General features: G+C 44.2%; 1 protein-coding gene across 3 annotated transcripts in view; it reads right to left on the bottom strand.

The window, feature by feature from the left end:
* The window catches only part of CLYBL (citramalyl-CoA lyase), a 2,321,716-nt gene that overhangs the window by 1,237,623 nt on the left and 1,067,430 nt on the right, over positions 1 to 16,663 (bottom strand). For all 3 annotated transcript variants that reach the window (XR_013599874.1, XM_078657618.1, XM_078657619.1), the window contains one exon: positions 7,765 to 7,972. Coding sequence is in view for 2 of the 3 variants with exons in the window: in XM_078657618.1 (XP_078513744.1) it covers positions 7,765 to 7,972 (208 nt within the window). In the remaining variant the exon portion in view is untranslated. The remainder of the gene's footprint in view (positions 1 to 7,764; positions 7,973 to 16,663) is intronic.

Below are 16,663 nucleotides of genomic sequence, written 5' to 3'. Positions count from 1 at the left end.
TTGGACCTGAAGAATTAGGGAGAATGGTACACTGCCCCATTTATGCTGTGTTCCTTTACTGTTCAACATATTTTTTTACATGTGCCTAACGGTACAACTTCTGATCTCCCTCAGTCGGACTGATCTCATTTTCTAATAACTATAGTTAGTGGATTACAGCTCCTTTAGGCCTCTGTAATAGGAAGTGATGGTGTTAACCTGGAATGTGTTCTGATCATTTAGGAGAATCTTCGTTATCGATTGCTTTTTTAAACCAGAACCCCATTTTATAAGAGACTGTAATAAATCAATGCAGGATCGATCATTTCAACTTCAAATGCTTCTTCATTTAGGCAAATTTACACAAGTGATGGGAAGCACTGCATTATAGTGCTACATTTTAGCACTTCATCTCCAAAAAGTGAGGATAAATCAAACGTGAAATACTCACCACCTTTGAAAAGGGCATGGCGTGCAGTCTTCAAAACCTTTAGGCCCTCGGCACCTCCTCTGTCTCACCGTTACTGAACACAGCCCCCAGGGAACACCGCCCCCACACACAAGCTTGGGAAATGATATATTTCTCACCTCGGCCTCCGGACCCCAGTCAGTCCCAAATTACCGGATGATGGAGAGACGACGGCGCAGGTGCACAGCACTGACTGCAGCGGCAGTATTTTAATTTGTAAACAGGTGACCGTGCGCTTGCACTATAATAGAGCAAAGCAGCAGAGCAGAGGTGAGGCAGCACTGTCTGTCGCAGAGCTGTAGCTGTGTTTGTGTTACACAGCGAGCCAGCATAACCAGATTGGTGTCAACCCGTGATGAGGGTGACACCCGGTGCGGTCCGTGCCCCCCCGCAGCCCCCTAGTGACGCCACTGGGGTGACAAAGAGGGCGGCCCAGTCGAAGGAGAAGATGCCCCTGCTACTAAGGCCTTTATAGCGGAGTTCTTTACGCCAATTAAAGAGGATATACAAGAGTTGCGGGCCAAGTTGGCATCAGACTTAAAGGAGGTGAGCCGCGACGTGGACGATATTGGAGAGCGGGTGGCGACCTTAGAAGAGCACGACCTGTCGAGAGACAAAGAGCTCCATCACTTACAGCAAGAAGTGCTACGCCTCAGCGAGCAGAACCTTGATCTTCAGGCCCACACTGAGGATCTAGAAAACCGCTCGCGATGAAACAACGTTTGCATCAGAGCAGTCCCATGGAAGCTGGAAGGGGGTGGACTTGCGATCGTTTGCCAATGAGCTCTTCCAGCAACTCCTAGGCGAAGGTGAGACCGCGGACATTCAAATGGACAGGGTCCACCGGGTGGGCCTCCTTCGAGGCAATAAGGCGCCACCACCGGACATCCTAGTGTGTGTACATGACTTTCAGGTGAAGGAGCGTATACTGCGGAAAGCTCGCAATGCCCAGCCTATCCACTTCCGTGGCTGCCAACCGGCTCTATATCAGGACCTGGTGGCTTCTACCCTCGTCAAAAGGAGGACGTTAAAACCTGTGACCACGCACCTACGAGAGCACAATGTTCCTAATGCTTGGGGCCACCCCTTTCGTTTGATTTTTAAACACCAGGGCAAGCTGCTACAACTCAAATCGCTTGAAGAGGCAATGGGGGTCTTGGGCCTGGAGCGCTCGGCGGCTGTAGATGATGTGGTAACACCCATGTCGCAACGGGTGCGTCGTACCTCGGGATGGCAGCGAGTAGGCAGGGCCCCAGCGGCCACGAAACCTGACCTGACCACACAACTCAGAGAAAAAGAGGCAGTCTTTTCCGCCCTGGCGCAAACCACAGACTGCCCTGCTACCCCATGAAGATGTAAACTGCAGTCATGGGAGTGGACACATGGAGGGGCGTTGGAGGGAAGGAACGTAGAGACCGGTTGAGGGTCTTGTCGATTCGTCATGGATAAGAAGGCTCCGTTCTAATCCTCACATGGTAGGGAGGCGGATTGCAACCACGAACTTCCAAATGTTATTCAATGTGACAGACTTTGGTCATATTTTGTACGCCAATGTTTTGTCTCTCTGGGTGTTATGGTTTTGATCATTTTGGGTACGGGGATGGGTGGGGCTGTGGGTGGGAACCGCTGCATCAGTTCAGGTACCAAGGGAGAGGGTCATTTTACGAAGCAGGACGGGGAGGCTGCCGCTTGGTTGGGGTGGAACTCTGCTCTAGTTTTCATGGTGCCTCACCAGGTGGGAGATGGTCAGGGATCTTAAAGTGGTGAGCCTCAATGTCCGCGGGTTGAATAATCTGTGAAGCGTGCTGCGGTGCTCTCCGTTCTTGAAAATGCTGAGAGTGATAGCTGCCTGCTCCAGGAGACACATTTGCTTTCCATGGATGTGCTGCGCATGCGGGGCAGGCGATTCCCACAACAGTCATGGTCTGCGGGACCGTCTAAGAAAAATGGGGGGGCTATTTTGATAGGAGCTCGATGTCCATGCAAGATCATCTCCACAGTGACAGAGATTAAGGGATGGCTCTTGGCCATTAGAATGCTATGGGGGGACTCACCTTACAATCAGGGCAGTTTATGCCCTGAACTAGAAGCAAGAACCCTTTATTTTGTCAGCCCTGGCATCAGTGCTCACCTCACCAGATGCTGCGGTCCTGGTGGGTGGTGACATGAATCTGGTGATGGATGCGGCCCGGGATAGATCGGGGCAGCAGACGCACCAGACCGGAACACTGTCGGCGGGGGAAGGGAGTGGCTGGCAGAGAGTGGGTTGTGTGACGTTTGGTGTGCTCAGCATCCCAATGCCCAAGACTATACATACTACTCAGCAGCTCATAAGATGCATGCGCGACTTGATCACTTCTTGGCTTCTACATCACTCATGTCCAGCTTTCTCTCCTCTGACATAGCCCCCCGCTCCCTGTCCGATCACGCGCTTATTTCTGACCTCCTGCCTGCGCAGCGTGTGCGCGCCTTTCCCCTAGCTGGCGGCTTAGAGAGAATTTGTTGCATTCCGAAGATGTGGTGAAGCGCATGCAAGACACAATAGTGCACTACCTGCAGGTAAACGATACGGGTGCGATATCTCTGTCATCGGTCTGGGAAGCGTTGAAACTTGTCGCTAGAGGGGAGGTTATTGCGGTCGCAGCAGCCTATAATTCTATTTATAGAGATAAGGGCGCTGCGTTAGAAACAGAAATCGGTGAGCTAGAAGCGATTTATAAGCGCACCGGAGCACCACGGATCTGGAGGGAGTTGGAGAACCGTAGGCGCGCACTGAAGCACTTGGATCTGGACAGAGCGGGGTATGCTCTCCTTATATTGAAACACAAATGTTATCTTAGCAGTGATCAATGTGGGAAAATGCTGGCGCAGAGGCTTCGGTTAGACTCAGACCACTGTGATCCAGTCGGTCCGTGATGGAAAAGAGATAGAACAGACCGCGAATGAGCAGATTGTGGAAGCCTTTTGCAATTTTTATCACCTTCTCTACTCCGACAGAGATTCGTTTTCATTAGACCCGCAGGTGTACCTCGATACGAGCGATATTTCACCTCTCCCCACCACGGCCAGAGAGGATCTTGACGTGCCAATACGCATTGAGGAGGTGATCTCTGAGATCTCTAAACTGAAGCCGGCCAAGTCTCCGGGGCCGGACGGATTTACGGCTTCCTTTTTTAAGGCATTCTGTGTGGAGCTTTTTCCCATTTTAACCCGTCTGTTTAATTATTTTCTCGATAACGGGTGCGGTGACACTGTCTATGGCGGAAGCAGCCATCTCGGTTATTTTAAAGCCAGGTAAAGATGCACAAGCATGCGGATCATACAGACCTATTTGGCTTCTTAATTTGGATGCAAAACTCTTTGCAGGGATCCTGGCTGCGCGCCTCAACCCTCTTATGGAGGCATCATTGATCCTGATCATTCGCGTTTTATCCCGACCAGGCAGGGAGGACTTAACACCAAGCGCCTGTTACATCTTATAGATTGCTCGCAGGGGTGGTGGATGCCGGCCTTCCTCATATCTATCGATGCCGAAAAAGCTTTCGATCGCGTGAGGTGGGACTATGTTTTTGCGGTACTGTGCAGGTTTGGGATAGGAGAGAAGTTCCTGCAGTGGTTCAGGTGCATACACCACTCCCCCAGGGAGTTCGTACGGGTCAATGGGTGTAGATCTGACTTCTCTATTGAACGTGGGACGAGGCAAGGCAGCCCTCTGTCCCCCCTCCTATTTGCGCTCTACATGGAGCCTTTCGCTCAGTGGATACGGGGCCAATCAGGAGGTCAAGGGGCTATGGTTTGGGGCAGACATCCATAAGATTAGTCTGTACGCAGACAACGTGATTCTCTTGCTCACTCAGCCCAGGACAACCTTCCCAGTATTATTAGACGAAATGGCCAAGTTTGGGGCTATCTCGGGTTTTAAAGTTAATTTGGAGAAATCGCTGGTTCTGAACCTGACTGTTCCCACTAGGGAAGTGGAGGCCCTGCAGAGGGATTTCACTTATCGAGGGACACACGCCCGGGAATTCGTCTGACCCCGACTATTGAGAAAGCGGTCTCGCTTAAATATGCCTTACTGCTGGATCACACGACTAAGGTGCTGGACGCCAGGTCGCGACTGCGCTTGGCATGGTTTGGAAGGGTGGCGGCGGTAAATATGACGATACTGCTGCGCATCTTGTATATCTTCCAGCTGTTACCGATAACCCAACCCAAGGGCATGCTCAAGAAGTTACAGGAACTAATCAATAGGTTTGTGTGGGAAGGGAAGAAGCTGCGGCTCTCGTTTTCACAAATGATTCGCCAAAGATGCAGGGGGGTCTCGGCCTCCCGATCATAGGCGGCTACTACCAAGCAGCGTGTCTCCGCTATGTTGTGGAGTGGAACAGGCCTACATCCAGTAAACACTGGAAATTTATGGACCAGTCCGTTGTTGGCATGAATATCTGGAGGGAGTTTTTGGTTACCGTGAATCATGAGGGCTTTACTCTTCGCCGGTCACGTCGCCTACTCTTAGAGTCTGGGACCGAGTGGCGCAGAAAAGAGGGTGGACGTCGTTCCCATCACCCATGACTCCCATTGTTGATAACCCTGAATTCCCCCGGGGAAGAAGTCGGCGGTGTTTCACAGATGGAGGGAAGAGGGGTGCAAGCGGGTCGGATCCCTCTTTGACTTGGACAGGCTGATACCCTTCGCGCAACTGCGACAGGACTATGACTTTCCTGCTAAGGACACTTTTGCGTATAGTCAGGTCTCGCATTGGTTAACGTCCCCGGATAATTATTCCTGCATGTCCAGACCCCTAACGTCCTATGAAAAGTGGCTAGTGCGCAAGTCGGATGATAAAAGACTTATCTTGGAATTATACTCCATGCTTATGGCGATCCCATAGGGTCAGTGTACCAAATCGCTCACTTTGCTACTGGATTCAAGCAGGCCTGGCTGAAGACGGCTGGAATGCCAGAAACCAGTCCTAGGAAGCTTGTTTCCGGTCCAGGGAAGGCATTGCTTGGCAGTTCGGGCTGGACTGTTCCCATGAGGCACAGGGTCAGACTGATTTGCATATGGCCATGTCTGAACTGGGGTGGCGGAGTGGGCTAAAGAATGGTGATGGATTAAACCCAGATCTGTTGACTGGGTGTGAGTGTTTGATTGGTTCAGATGCTCCGTCCATCACCACCCCCTTTTGTACCACTTTGTTCGCCATAAGTTGGCAGGGTATGCTCCGACGTGAGTCCCTTGCTCACTTTGCCACTGGTTTCAAGCAAGCTGGGCTGAAGACAGCTGAAATGCCAGAAACCGGTCCTCGGAAGCTTGTTTCTGGTCCAGGGAAGGCATGGCTTGGCAGTTCGGGCTGGACTGTTCCCATGAGGCACAGGGTCAGATTGATTTGCATATGGCCATGTCTGAACTGGGGTGGCGGAGTGGGCTAAAGAAGGGTGATGAATTAAACTCAGATCTGTAGAAAGGGTGTGAGCGTTTGATTGGTTCAGATGCTCCATCCATCACCACCCCCTTTTGTACGGGCTTGAGATGTAGGCAGGAAGCTGTGTACTATGCTTTCGTATTCCACAACATAAAACTGATTGATTCTAAAAAATGAAACACAAATTATTTAATTCCACTGCTTGTCAGGTTCGAGAGCAGACAGAATGTGACTCAGAATAAAGGACGAGGATTGCTCTCTTCGCCCTCTCGGGTGAGTTTCAAAGCCTATTGGAATCAGGGCTAAGGGACGGACCTTTGGTAGATAAGGAAGATGACAAGTAGCTACACTGGAACCTTTAGGAAATGCATTAGAAGGTAGTCAGCCAGGACGTTCTGGAGTTGGTCTGCACAATGGATGGAAGATAGTTATGAAAGTAACATAAATAACTTCAGGCAACGAATGCACAAGATAGAATTGGGCTCCTAACCTGCCTAGTAGTGGAAGTTTCTATATTTACCCCCAGTTGCCTGGAGACCAAAGGACAGCCAAACAGAGTAAAATCACCAGTAGTAAACTCAAGTGAAATGGAAGCAGCGTGGCAGACACTGCTGAAAACAGGCATGGAAACGTAGAAGTCTCTTAGGCCAAGGAAACGGGACCTATAGAAGGACAGAAGTGAAAAACAAAGCCCTAACCATGTAAACCACCCAGGGCAAAAAAAAAAAAAAGAGGCAAGCATGCAAAAGGGTGCAAACTGAGTGCAACAATAATAACCCATCAATTTGGATTGCCAGGCAAGTATGTTCTGGCGGCAGGGCTTCTTATCCTTCATCTACTGCCCCGGAATTCTTCCTATGCATACAGTGCCTTCAAAGTTGTATCAGGAAGTACCGCAGTCTGTGCCCTGCAGCCCTGGTCAATACTACTGACTGGTGCGCCAACCTTCCTTTGGCCAGAGCTTCCATTGGTGTCTCCTTATTGCCCTAATCCTCTTTCGCTGACATAAGGGATTATTGTCCTAATTTTGTCGTGAAGCTGGATGTTTTTATGTCTGTTTTTCTACGCGCTAATGGATTTACTACATGACCGACCATCACTTGCATACTTTACAGAGATCAATAAAAATAGTTTTTAGCTGATGCATCAAATAGTACTAACAATTATGAAAATGGAATGCAATGCAAATCCTGATTCTTTGTGAGCATTATCTGGTCACATTTTATCTTCGTGAATGAATATGCAGATACCGACCAGGTTTGAACATTGCTGGATGATGTTATTATCTTTTAAGAATGGACCTGTTGGCAATCCTCAGAAGAAAGGGTTCCATTTTTGTGGGTACCAACATGCTACTTTTAAGTGTCTTTGGTAAAGAACCTCCCCAAGTTCAGGTGTAAATATTTGATACAAACTATTTTGATCTGGGAGGTACAAAGGACGGTATCAGTAAAAGGATGTTCCCGGGCTTCCATGCAATACTAAATACTCAATTGTTGGTCAATAACGTTTTAAAAATCATCTGCACAGCTTCTTTTTAAGAAATGTCTGTATTTTGTAATATGTTAGGATCCATGTTTTTATTAGTGCCCATCTGTGTAAAACTCTAAAATTAGACTACGCTATGCACGTTAAAATGTAATTTTAGCCCAAAAAAAAACAAATGCCACATAATTTTCCTTTTATCACACCATATGCGACATAATTTGCCATTCTTTGTACAAAACTCAGTCATGTCCATTTGCCCTGCCTCAGTGCATAACCTCATGACTTAGTGCTGAGCGAATGAACTAAACAAGAACAGAGCAGAAAAACCCGATTTAACAAAAATAAACTATTTGTGCAGACCATATACCGAAAAGTAAAATTTTTAATGATAAAAAGGCATTACCTTCTTGTTCAGAGCAACACCATCTTCACAGTCCAATACAGCGCAGTCTACATTCAAAGATGGTATTTTCTGTATCTTTCTTTCATCGTTTCCAGGTATATAAAGCAACGCCCTTCTCGGAATGTATTTGTGAGTAGCCTGGGAGTTATAGCGACGGAAGTTACTTTGCAAGAACTTTTGGTCCCCAGCATTAAGAAGAGATCGATATCTAAAAACAACACAAAAGGTTGTGATTAAATGAGTTTTTTTTGTTATTTGACACCGATTGTACTTAAACTATGTCCATTTGTATGTAACATCACATAACAAAAGCATCTGTTTTGCAACACCCCCAACACAGGCCCCTCAATCACCATCACGTTCTCATGAAGTCTCCAGGTCGGCTGGCTAGAAGCTAATTAAGAGAACTCCTCGCGCTCAGGGTAGTCTACCTTGCAGAAAATTGGACCAAAACCTCTGTCTCTCTACAGAGTGTAGTGGGGCTGGTGGCAGGAGGCCAGTTTTTAGATTTCACCTAGGCTGCACTTGCACTGTCTCTTTGAGACATGCTGTATTCAGGTATGGGCTTTACGTTCTGGCCATTTTCCGCCCATCTTTTCAATTGGCTCCTCTTACTGTCCTTTGTAAATGGTGGCTTTTAATTCATGAATAGGCTTAGTAGTCCCTCCTTAGTACCTCAATCTCTTCCGTTGTTACCTCCCATGAGGCCAGCCCTTCTTACATGTGTACTTACTCTCTAGGTTTCATTAACAGTTAGTGAGCACTATTTAGTTGATTTAATGTCTTGCTGAAGAAGGCACAACATGCTGATTGGCTTTTGCAACCCGCCCTGGCTTGTAGTTGCTGTACGAGGCACAACATGTCATTCCGCTTCTGCAAACCTTGATGCTGCAGAGGAGGTAATTTTTTAAATATCAGCTTTACTGTAAAATTTACAAAGTAAATCTTTTTTTACTATTTACTTACTTTATTAGCATTTGCGGCACACCACTCTTTAGCTTCGCACATTTAAAGCTAAAGTGCAGCGAGCCGCAATTGCTACAAAAGTAAATAAATATGAAAAAAAAGGCGAGCAGACCAACGCCGCATTTCCTTTCCATTTATTTACTTTTGATGCAATCGTGGCACGCAGCGCTTTAGTTTTAAATATCTGAAGCTAAAGCGCAGCATGTGGCGATTGCTACAAAAGCAAATACGTTTTTTTTAAAGTGCAGGTGGTTGCCTTTACATTATTGTTGCTTTTACCTTTCAACATGATGGCCGCCCATTTTTATTTGCTATTTATTTACTTTTCAGGCATTGATGGCACAGTGCGCATATACCTTTAAACATATAGAATTAAAGCATGCCAAAAGGCAAAAGCTACAAAACACACAAAAAATGCTCCCACTTCTTAATGCTCACTTTAAATGTATTTACTTTAAATATGGCGGCCACACGCCATGCATTTCTATTTATTTTTTCCTTTGATAAAGCATTTGTGCCACGGCACGCAATTCTATTCCCTTATTAGGGCTCAAGGAAAGGGTGCAGTACCACAGGCTGTTACTAGGTGTCCCTGTAGAGTTTAATAAAAACAAATGAAAATGTATACTCAGCAGCAATCTTTTTCTTTATCATTCCACTAAGGGTGCAGTACCATATGTGGTCCCTTTACAACTCCACAGGGACACCTAGCATTTGGTACTGCACCCTTTCCTTCATTCATGACATTTCTTTTATTATTACTTATGGTACTGCTGCGATATTTTTAAACAAAACAAAAACAAAAAAAGGACTAACATTAGCATTTGCAATGCCAGTAGCTCAAAGTTTCACTAATGCGAGACATATTGTATTGCAAATGTTTTTTTTGTTTGTCTTACATATGGGACAGAGCAGAGGCAGTGTTATGAATATCTGTGACACTGTGTAGCAGCTGAAAGCAGAGGCAGATCATTTTGAGGGTCATACCAAACAAAAAATTATAGATGGAAAAAAGGTAATTAGCAAGGAAGTTTTTCTTCTTGGGGGTCTGAGTGACAACATAAACGACTCAAGCTTCCCTTTCTTTGTCTTTTTGATGTCACTCAGAACATCGCCCCATGATTCACTGTTACCGATCTATATTTCTATATGAGATTTTATGTAAGGCACGGTCACTATACTGTGGCAATCACCTTTGTCAACAGGAAGGTCATTGTAAAAAGTAAAGACAGAAGTGAGATTTAAGATCCACTTTAATATTATATAGTGCACTAATAGTACAGTGACACAGAACATTTACTTCCCGTCACTGGTTCTTGAACCTTCTCTGGGATTCTTGATTCAAGAGAATCAAAATGAGGTTGGGAAAACATGTTTTTATTGGGTTAGATCAGAATAAAATCCATTAGTGTTTTCTGAGGCAGCTCTTTTAGTAATATGAAGAGCATGAATAAGTGGATCTTTTTATTAGAGAAACTTGGTCAAGACAATGTTTCTCACTATTTCCTTTTAATAAAGAAGGAATCTTTCACTTCCTTTTTGGATAAGTGAGTTATATGCTTTATGAATCTGAATATGCACAGCTAAGAAAAAGCATCATTAAAATTGGTACACAAGGGTCAAAAACAAAGTTCAGACAAAAATAACTAATCCGTGTCGGGGGTAACTAACATAACTCCTTGCTTATGAAAATGGTGGAAGCACACCAATTTTATATCATCAACCCAGGTTTTAAAACCATCCACCATCAGTGGCAAAAGCAGAAATTGGCAACATATCAATATCCCTGTATCATCAGGATGGCCCCAACTTTGCTACTGAAACAGTTGAAGCTACACCTCTTAAAAGAATACTACATCACTATGCAGGAACAGTGCACTCCTGCTCCAAGAAAGTAGCTATGCCATCCTTGCCCTTGACTCTGTCTTTTGGATAGGTTCACATTATACATATATACAAGAAAACAAAATGTAGATGGAACATCTTTCTCTGTTCAAGCAGCCAAACTATGGAATTCATTACCCTCAAACATAAGATACAGAGATAAAGATCTTATCTTCAGAAGATTAATCGAGTTGTCTCTTCCCTACATAAACACCATACTCGAACACAAATGCACAACATTCAATTTGATTACATGTATGTATCTAGATATGTGCATTTCTTGATATAAAGATGTATAATAATATGTACTTACGTATCTATATATTACTTTACTCCAAATATTTTTTTAAAAAGTTGCCTCTTTCCAATGCACTACTCTATAATTCACCTTATACCTCTCTCAATATAGCCTCATCCTCCACTCTCCAACTGTCACGCCTATCTGATTTTCGATCGCCTCAGGAACGGATGAGCTGTCTCCAAATACCCTCCACTACTGTGCACGACAAGCACTAGTATGTCAGAAGCAAACACCAGCAGGGGGGAAATGGGAAGTGGAAAAGAAAGAGAGAGCCTGCCTCAATCGTTTGGTGCTCCTACAGCAATTTATCTGTCCTGACACCTATAAAATAACAAAGAATTACCTTGTTACTTGGGTACTTTCCTATCTTATTTATTTTTATTCTCTGTCTTGTGTGGTGTATATTACCTGTCTAGCATTGAGGGTATCTACTCTCTATTGAATCAACAATTAATCTGACTATCTCCTGGTAATCTATGAAATAGGATGGAAATGAGGATTCCAAATATTAGTCGTTTCCAAGTAATTGTAACTTCCTACGTTGCAGTCATGGATTAAATTGTCGTGTTCCTTTTTTGCTGCAATGCTGTATTTTATTTCTACAATTGTCTCTTTGTCTCTAATTGTATTCTTTTAGTCTCTTACAATATCCTTTTGTCTTTTGAATATTTTCTCAGCTATAACTCTGAAAACTTTCTTATTTCTGTACACTGTAATTGCTGTAAATGGGGCAATATTTCTTCTGTCTCCTCATGAGATTAATACATTACTCTCAAAGTAGATCCCTATTTAAATCTTCCAAAAACAATGAATTTGCATCTCTTAAAAACAGTCACCAAATATCTTGTGCGCTGACTATCTTGGACGCTCAATAACATGAAATAGAACAATCTTACTTGACAGATAAGAGCCCTTCTTTTCACCGAAGGCTCTCTAGTGCTGAACTCAACTTTTCTCTTCAGGAATTTTCCCCGCAATGTATAACAAGCAATTTTCAATTTATAAAGCTTTATTCGACATTTGTCATAAAAGCATTCACCTAACCCTATACAATAAATACTAGATATAAAAATACTTCTAAAAATACATATTAAACATTAAATGCCGAATAAGACATGATAAAAAGTACATCAGAATTACACACATTATTACATTTTTTAAAAAATTTAAAATTCCTTTACATTAGAAAACAAAGGACAATAGTCCCATGTCGCAAAAACAGGATTAAGGATATACATAATTTCATTGTAATGCAATAGCCGTTAATGATCGAGTACGGATTAGCCATGACCAAGCCAAAAATTTTGCTACACCAACCACAAGCAATGTTGAACAATCTGTTTCGAGTATCCTAAGGGCTTCGGAATGGCTTCGGGTACCCAACTTTGAGCACACCGGATTTAACCACTTACGTCTAGGGGGCAAATACAGTGGACAACAAAACAAGAAATGGGCGATATGTTCAGTTTCTTCTTTACAATGGTGACAATTCTCATCCCATGCCGGGGACCAATGCCTCTTAAACGCATTCAAAGGTAGAGTACCAATGCGGAATTGAAAATAAAGTTTTCTGTCGTATGGTTTTTCAATAAGGTCCCAAAAAGGCTCATAGGAGGGATACATTTTTGCATTTAAAAAGCGAGATGTCAAATTTACGCTTGTACTGCCACTAAACATTGTACAATATACCATTTCCCAGTATAGCTCTTTTAGCTTTTCCTTAGTAGGAAAGCAAGCTAGGTCATTGTTGTCCCATAAATAGTCCAATTTCAATTTTGTAAGGAGCCCCCGCAACTCCCTTAACCATGGGATAATATGGAAACGATCAAATTTGATGACATCCCTCAATGCTGCTGCATAATGGTTTAATTCTGGGGTCACCATAACTCGTCTCCAATATAGGAGGGGCCGGAGCCTCGCTACATCCTCAACAGATTTTCTTCCCAGATCTAGTTTTAACGGGATTGTTGGCGTACTTTGGGGGACCATTGTGATCCCTCTTAGAAACCTGTTTTCTGCTCGGCCCAATTCACTCAGGTTTGAAAAACCCCATAGTTCCGATCCATATAGACAAGCCCCCAGGACTTTCATGGAATATATTTCCATCACGCAGTTTACCGGCTTTGTCAATGAAGTACGATGTTTTAATGAGATGGCACCTGCTAATTGTCTAAATTTTAGTAGGGTTGTAGTTATGTGTTGCTTCCAGCTCATGTTTTCTTGCAGAGTGATACCTAGGTATGAGAAGGAGTCCACTCTTTCTAATGGTGTTCCTTTGTATTTTATTACACCCTTAAAAGAGGACTGCAAATTGAGGCACATGAATTTCGTTTTAGTAGTGTTTAGTTCTAGGCCCCTCTCATCACAATATACACCAAAGGCATCAACTACTTTTTGTAACCCACTAGGGGTGCGGGAAAGTAAAAGTGTATCATCCGCAAACATGAGGACTGGCACACGAGAGCCGGCAATTACAGGGGCGTCACTGGCAATCTTCTCTAGGTGTTCAACAATACCATTTATGTAAATAGAGAAGAGTGTTGGCGCTAGGACACACCCTTGTCTCACCCCACGTTCAACCGGAAAGGGATCAGTTACATCTCCTTGTTTGCCCCATCGTATCCTTGCAAAATTATTTTCGTGCAGGCGCACGAGGAGTGTAAGCAATTCCTGCTTTAAGCCTGCGTCCGCCAAGGTCTGCCAGAGTTTTTCCCTGGGGACCATGTCGAAAGCGGCTTTTAAATCTACAAAAACTGCATACAATGTCCCCTTCTTCAGGATAACATTTCTCCAATAGATTGTTAGAAAATGGAGGACTTGGTCAACGCTGCTAGTTAGGGGCCTGAACCCAGCTTGATAGGATGACAGAATGTTGTTTTCGTCAATCCATTGTTGCAGTTTATTTTGCAGTAATCGACCCATTAGCTTTTGTGCTGTATCAATCAGGCTAATGGGTCTGTAATTTTTAGCCTGGGATCGGTCACCTTTCTTATATATAGGGATTATTTCGGCTCCCTTCCATGAGGCAGGCACTCTCCCTCCCATAGCCACTGCATTAGCCAGCATTGTAAAGTAGCTGCACCATGACTTCCGATCGGATAAAAAAATATCGGCCGGAATTCCATCCATGCCTGGTGCTTTCCCCCCTGCTACACAGTCCAATACATCACTCACATCCCTCTCAACAAATAAAGGTACTTTATAGTAGACTTGCGGAGGTGGACTAACATTATTAAACATGGGGTTACGGGCATACTGTGGACGAAAGTATTCTATCCAACTGTTTTTTGCGACATTATTAGCAGGCTGGGGTGCTATGCCACCCTTTGCCCATTTTACTGAAGCCCAGAAGCGCTTGGAATCCTTGGAGGCACAAACCTCCTTTAGTTCACGCCAGCAATCCTCGTCCCAACGCTTCTTTGCTAGTTTTTGAACCTGCCTATACTGGTCTCTTGCCAGCCTTACTACTTCTGGCCTTCCTGATCTTAGTTCCCTGCTAAGATTATCTCGTGCTGCCCTACAGCTCTTATCATACCACCCTCTAGTTTCTTGGGCTTTCTTTATTTTATTTGTAGATATTTTTTTAAGCAAAAAGCTTTGGATTCTAGAGAAGAGTATCTCATGGGCAGCCATCATGTAGTCAATAAAATCGGACTGTCCATAATGAGACTTAATCTTAGCAACTTCGCCCACCACTACTTTCCTAAGGGTTTCCAGTTTGGGAATATCTTCTAGGAGCATGCTCCACTTCAAATATCGAGTGTTATTTGAGCTTACAAGGTCCCGCGTAACCATGTGATCCTCTATAGGATGCTCGGGTTTGTCATGGTAGGTATGTAGCGTCAGACACAATGGATTATGATCACTTTCAATCTTATCCTTCACTTCCATATCTACCAATTTGTCCCAAGCCCTTATATCCAGGAGTATATAATCTATCCTACTGGCTGATCGGCCATTGTCAAAGGTATTATTCCCCCTGGGATCTGACAATGCTCGCCCATTGACTGCTCTAAGTCCTCTAGAAAGACAAAAACTTTTCAGTTGGATTGCTACCGTGCTCCATTTCCTAATTACTGGGATATCTAGTTGGGGGATTCCCCACTTGGTATCCTCATCTTCGGCCAGGATCTTATCCTCCTCACCCAGGGGTTCAAGGGTGGTATTAAAATCCCCGCCTATTAATATATGGGTTGGGTCTGGCAGCAATTCAATATGGTTCTCAAGACACGTTAGGGTCTCTGATGATTTACCCCTGGCAACTCCCCTCGAATAGAGATTAAACAGGGCTAATTGCTGACCATTTTGCCAGGTGATATCAAGTGCCAAAATATCATTAGAGGGTATAGACCTTTGTTTAACCGAACAATTCAAAGTTTGGCGTACCCAAATTAACAGGCCCCCCGAGGGACGTCCCACTCGATTTCTTAAAGCCGGGACGTAGAAATTCAAATACCCTTGCCTGAAAATTGGTGTAAGCGACCAAGTTTCTTGGAACATGACAATGTCGTAATAGTTAGTAAAATCGACCCAGTCTGGGATGTTTTGTTTATTAGAAATTCCAGCTATGTTCCATGAAACAATTGATAGTTTCGGTTTGGCCTTTAGGGTGTGAGCATGATCAATATCAGGGGCTTTTACTGTTTCTGTAGGATCTATTCCCGGTATCACATTATTACTCAATGTTGGTGACATCTCAGTTTCTTCCAATAGCCTTTTCTGTCCCACCTGAACCCTATTTACTTCCTCTAGGACGGTGGTCCGAAATACATCTGGGACTATTGTAGGCTCGTCTAGCATGGGAGTCTTAACATAACTTTGGCCCAGGTGCATATCTAGGGTGGCGGAGGAGGCACATGCGAGTCAATCACACTCATTTAAATCAGTTAACACAGAATATTGGTTGTCCAAATTTAACCCCCACTCACATACTGGATTGGACCTAGCAATTCTATTTCCCACAACTGTCCATTTTGTTCTTAATATACTCGGTTTGGCTACTATACCTCTTCTGCTATAGAAAAAATCCAGTGTCAAAGGAACTATTTCAGCTGTCCTACGTTGTGGGGGGAGGATGTTCCGTAGGACATCAGGCAGGACTTCAGGTCCCTTAAAGTTCAAGACCACACAATCCCCTTGGAATTTCTTCGCCTTAGTACCTATCCACCTAACCCTTCTTGCTGTAAGCAGATCGTCAGATAGTTTTTCCTTGCCCCAGGGAGTTGTGTGCATGTTACTACTAAGCCACTGAAGGGCCTTATTTCTTAAGAAATCAGGTGACTCAATCTGTCCAGTTTTCAGCAAGGGTGTGTTTGCTAGTACTAAAATAAGGGGCGAGGCCTCAACTATTAGTTCAACTGGGGCAGTTTCTGGATTCAGAATCTCAGGGATAGTATTGCTCATTAATTGGGTTGCATCTGGAACTTGGACCATATCAGGAGTGTTATCGAGCATATGGCTAATTTGTTGGACTTGCTCAGAGGGAGCTTGTGGGCCAATATTCATGTTCACCCCAAGTAATTTCCCCGCCGTCTCCAGTTGTTCAAATTTAGTTACTACTAGGTTTGATATTTCCCCCACCCCCTCGTTGGTTTTCCTTAACAGGGACTCCAGCTTGTTGACCTTATTGGCTAATTGGTCAACTTTTGATATGAGGGGTTTCATTAAACCTAATAGTTTAGACTCTAATGTACCCATAAGCTTAATTAAGAGGGTATCCTCCCCTTCTTCATTTTCGTACTCCTCTTC

The sequence above is a fragment of the Lissotriton helveticus genome, chromosome 8 (assembly GCF_964261635.1).
Source record: "Lissotriton helveticus chromosome 8, aLisHel1.1, whole genome shotgun sequence".
NCBI lineage: Eukaryota > Metazoa > Chordata > Amphibia > Caudata > Salamandridae > Lissotriton > Lissotriton helveticus.
The sequence above is the reverse complement of the archived record's forward strand: the minus strand, read 5'-3'. Positions and strand labels throughout refer to the sequence as shown.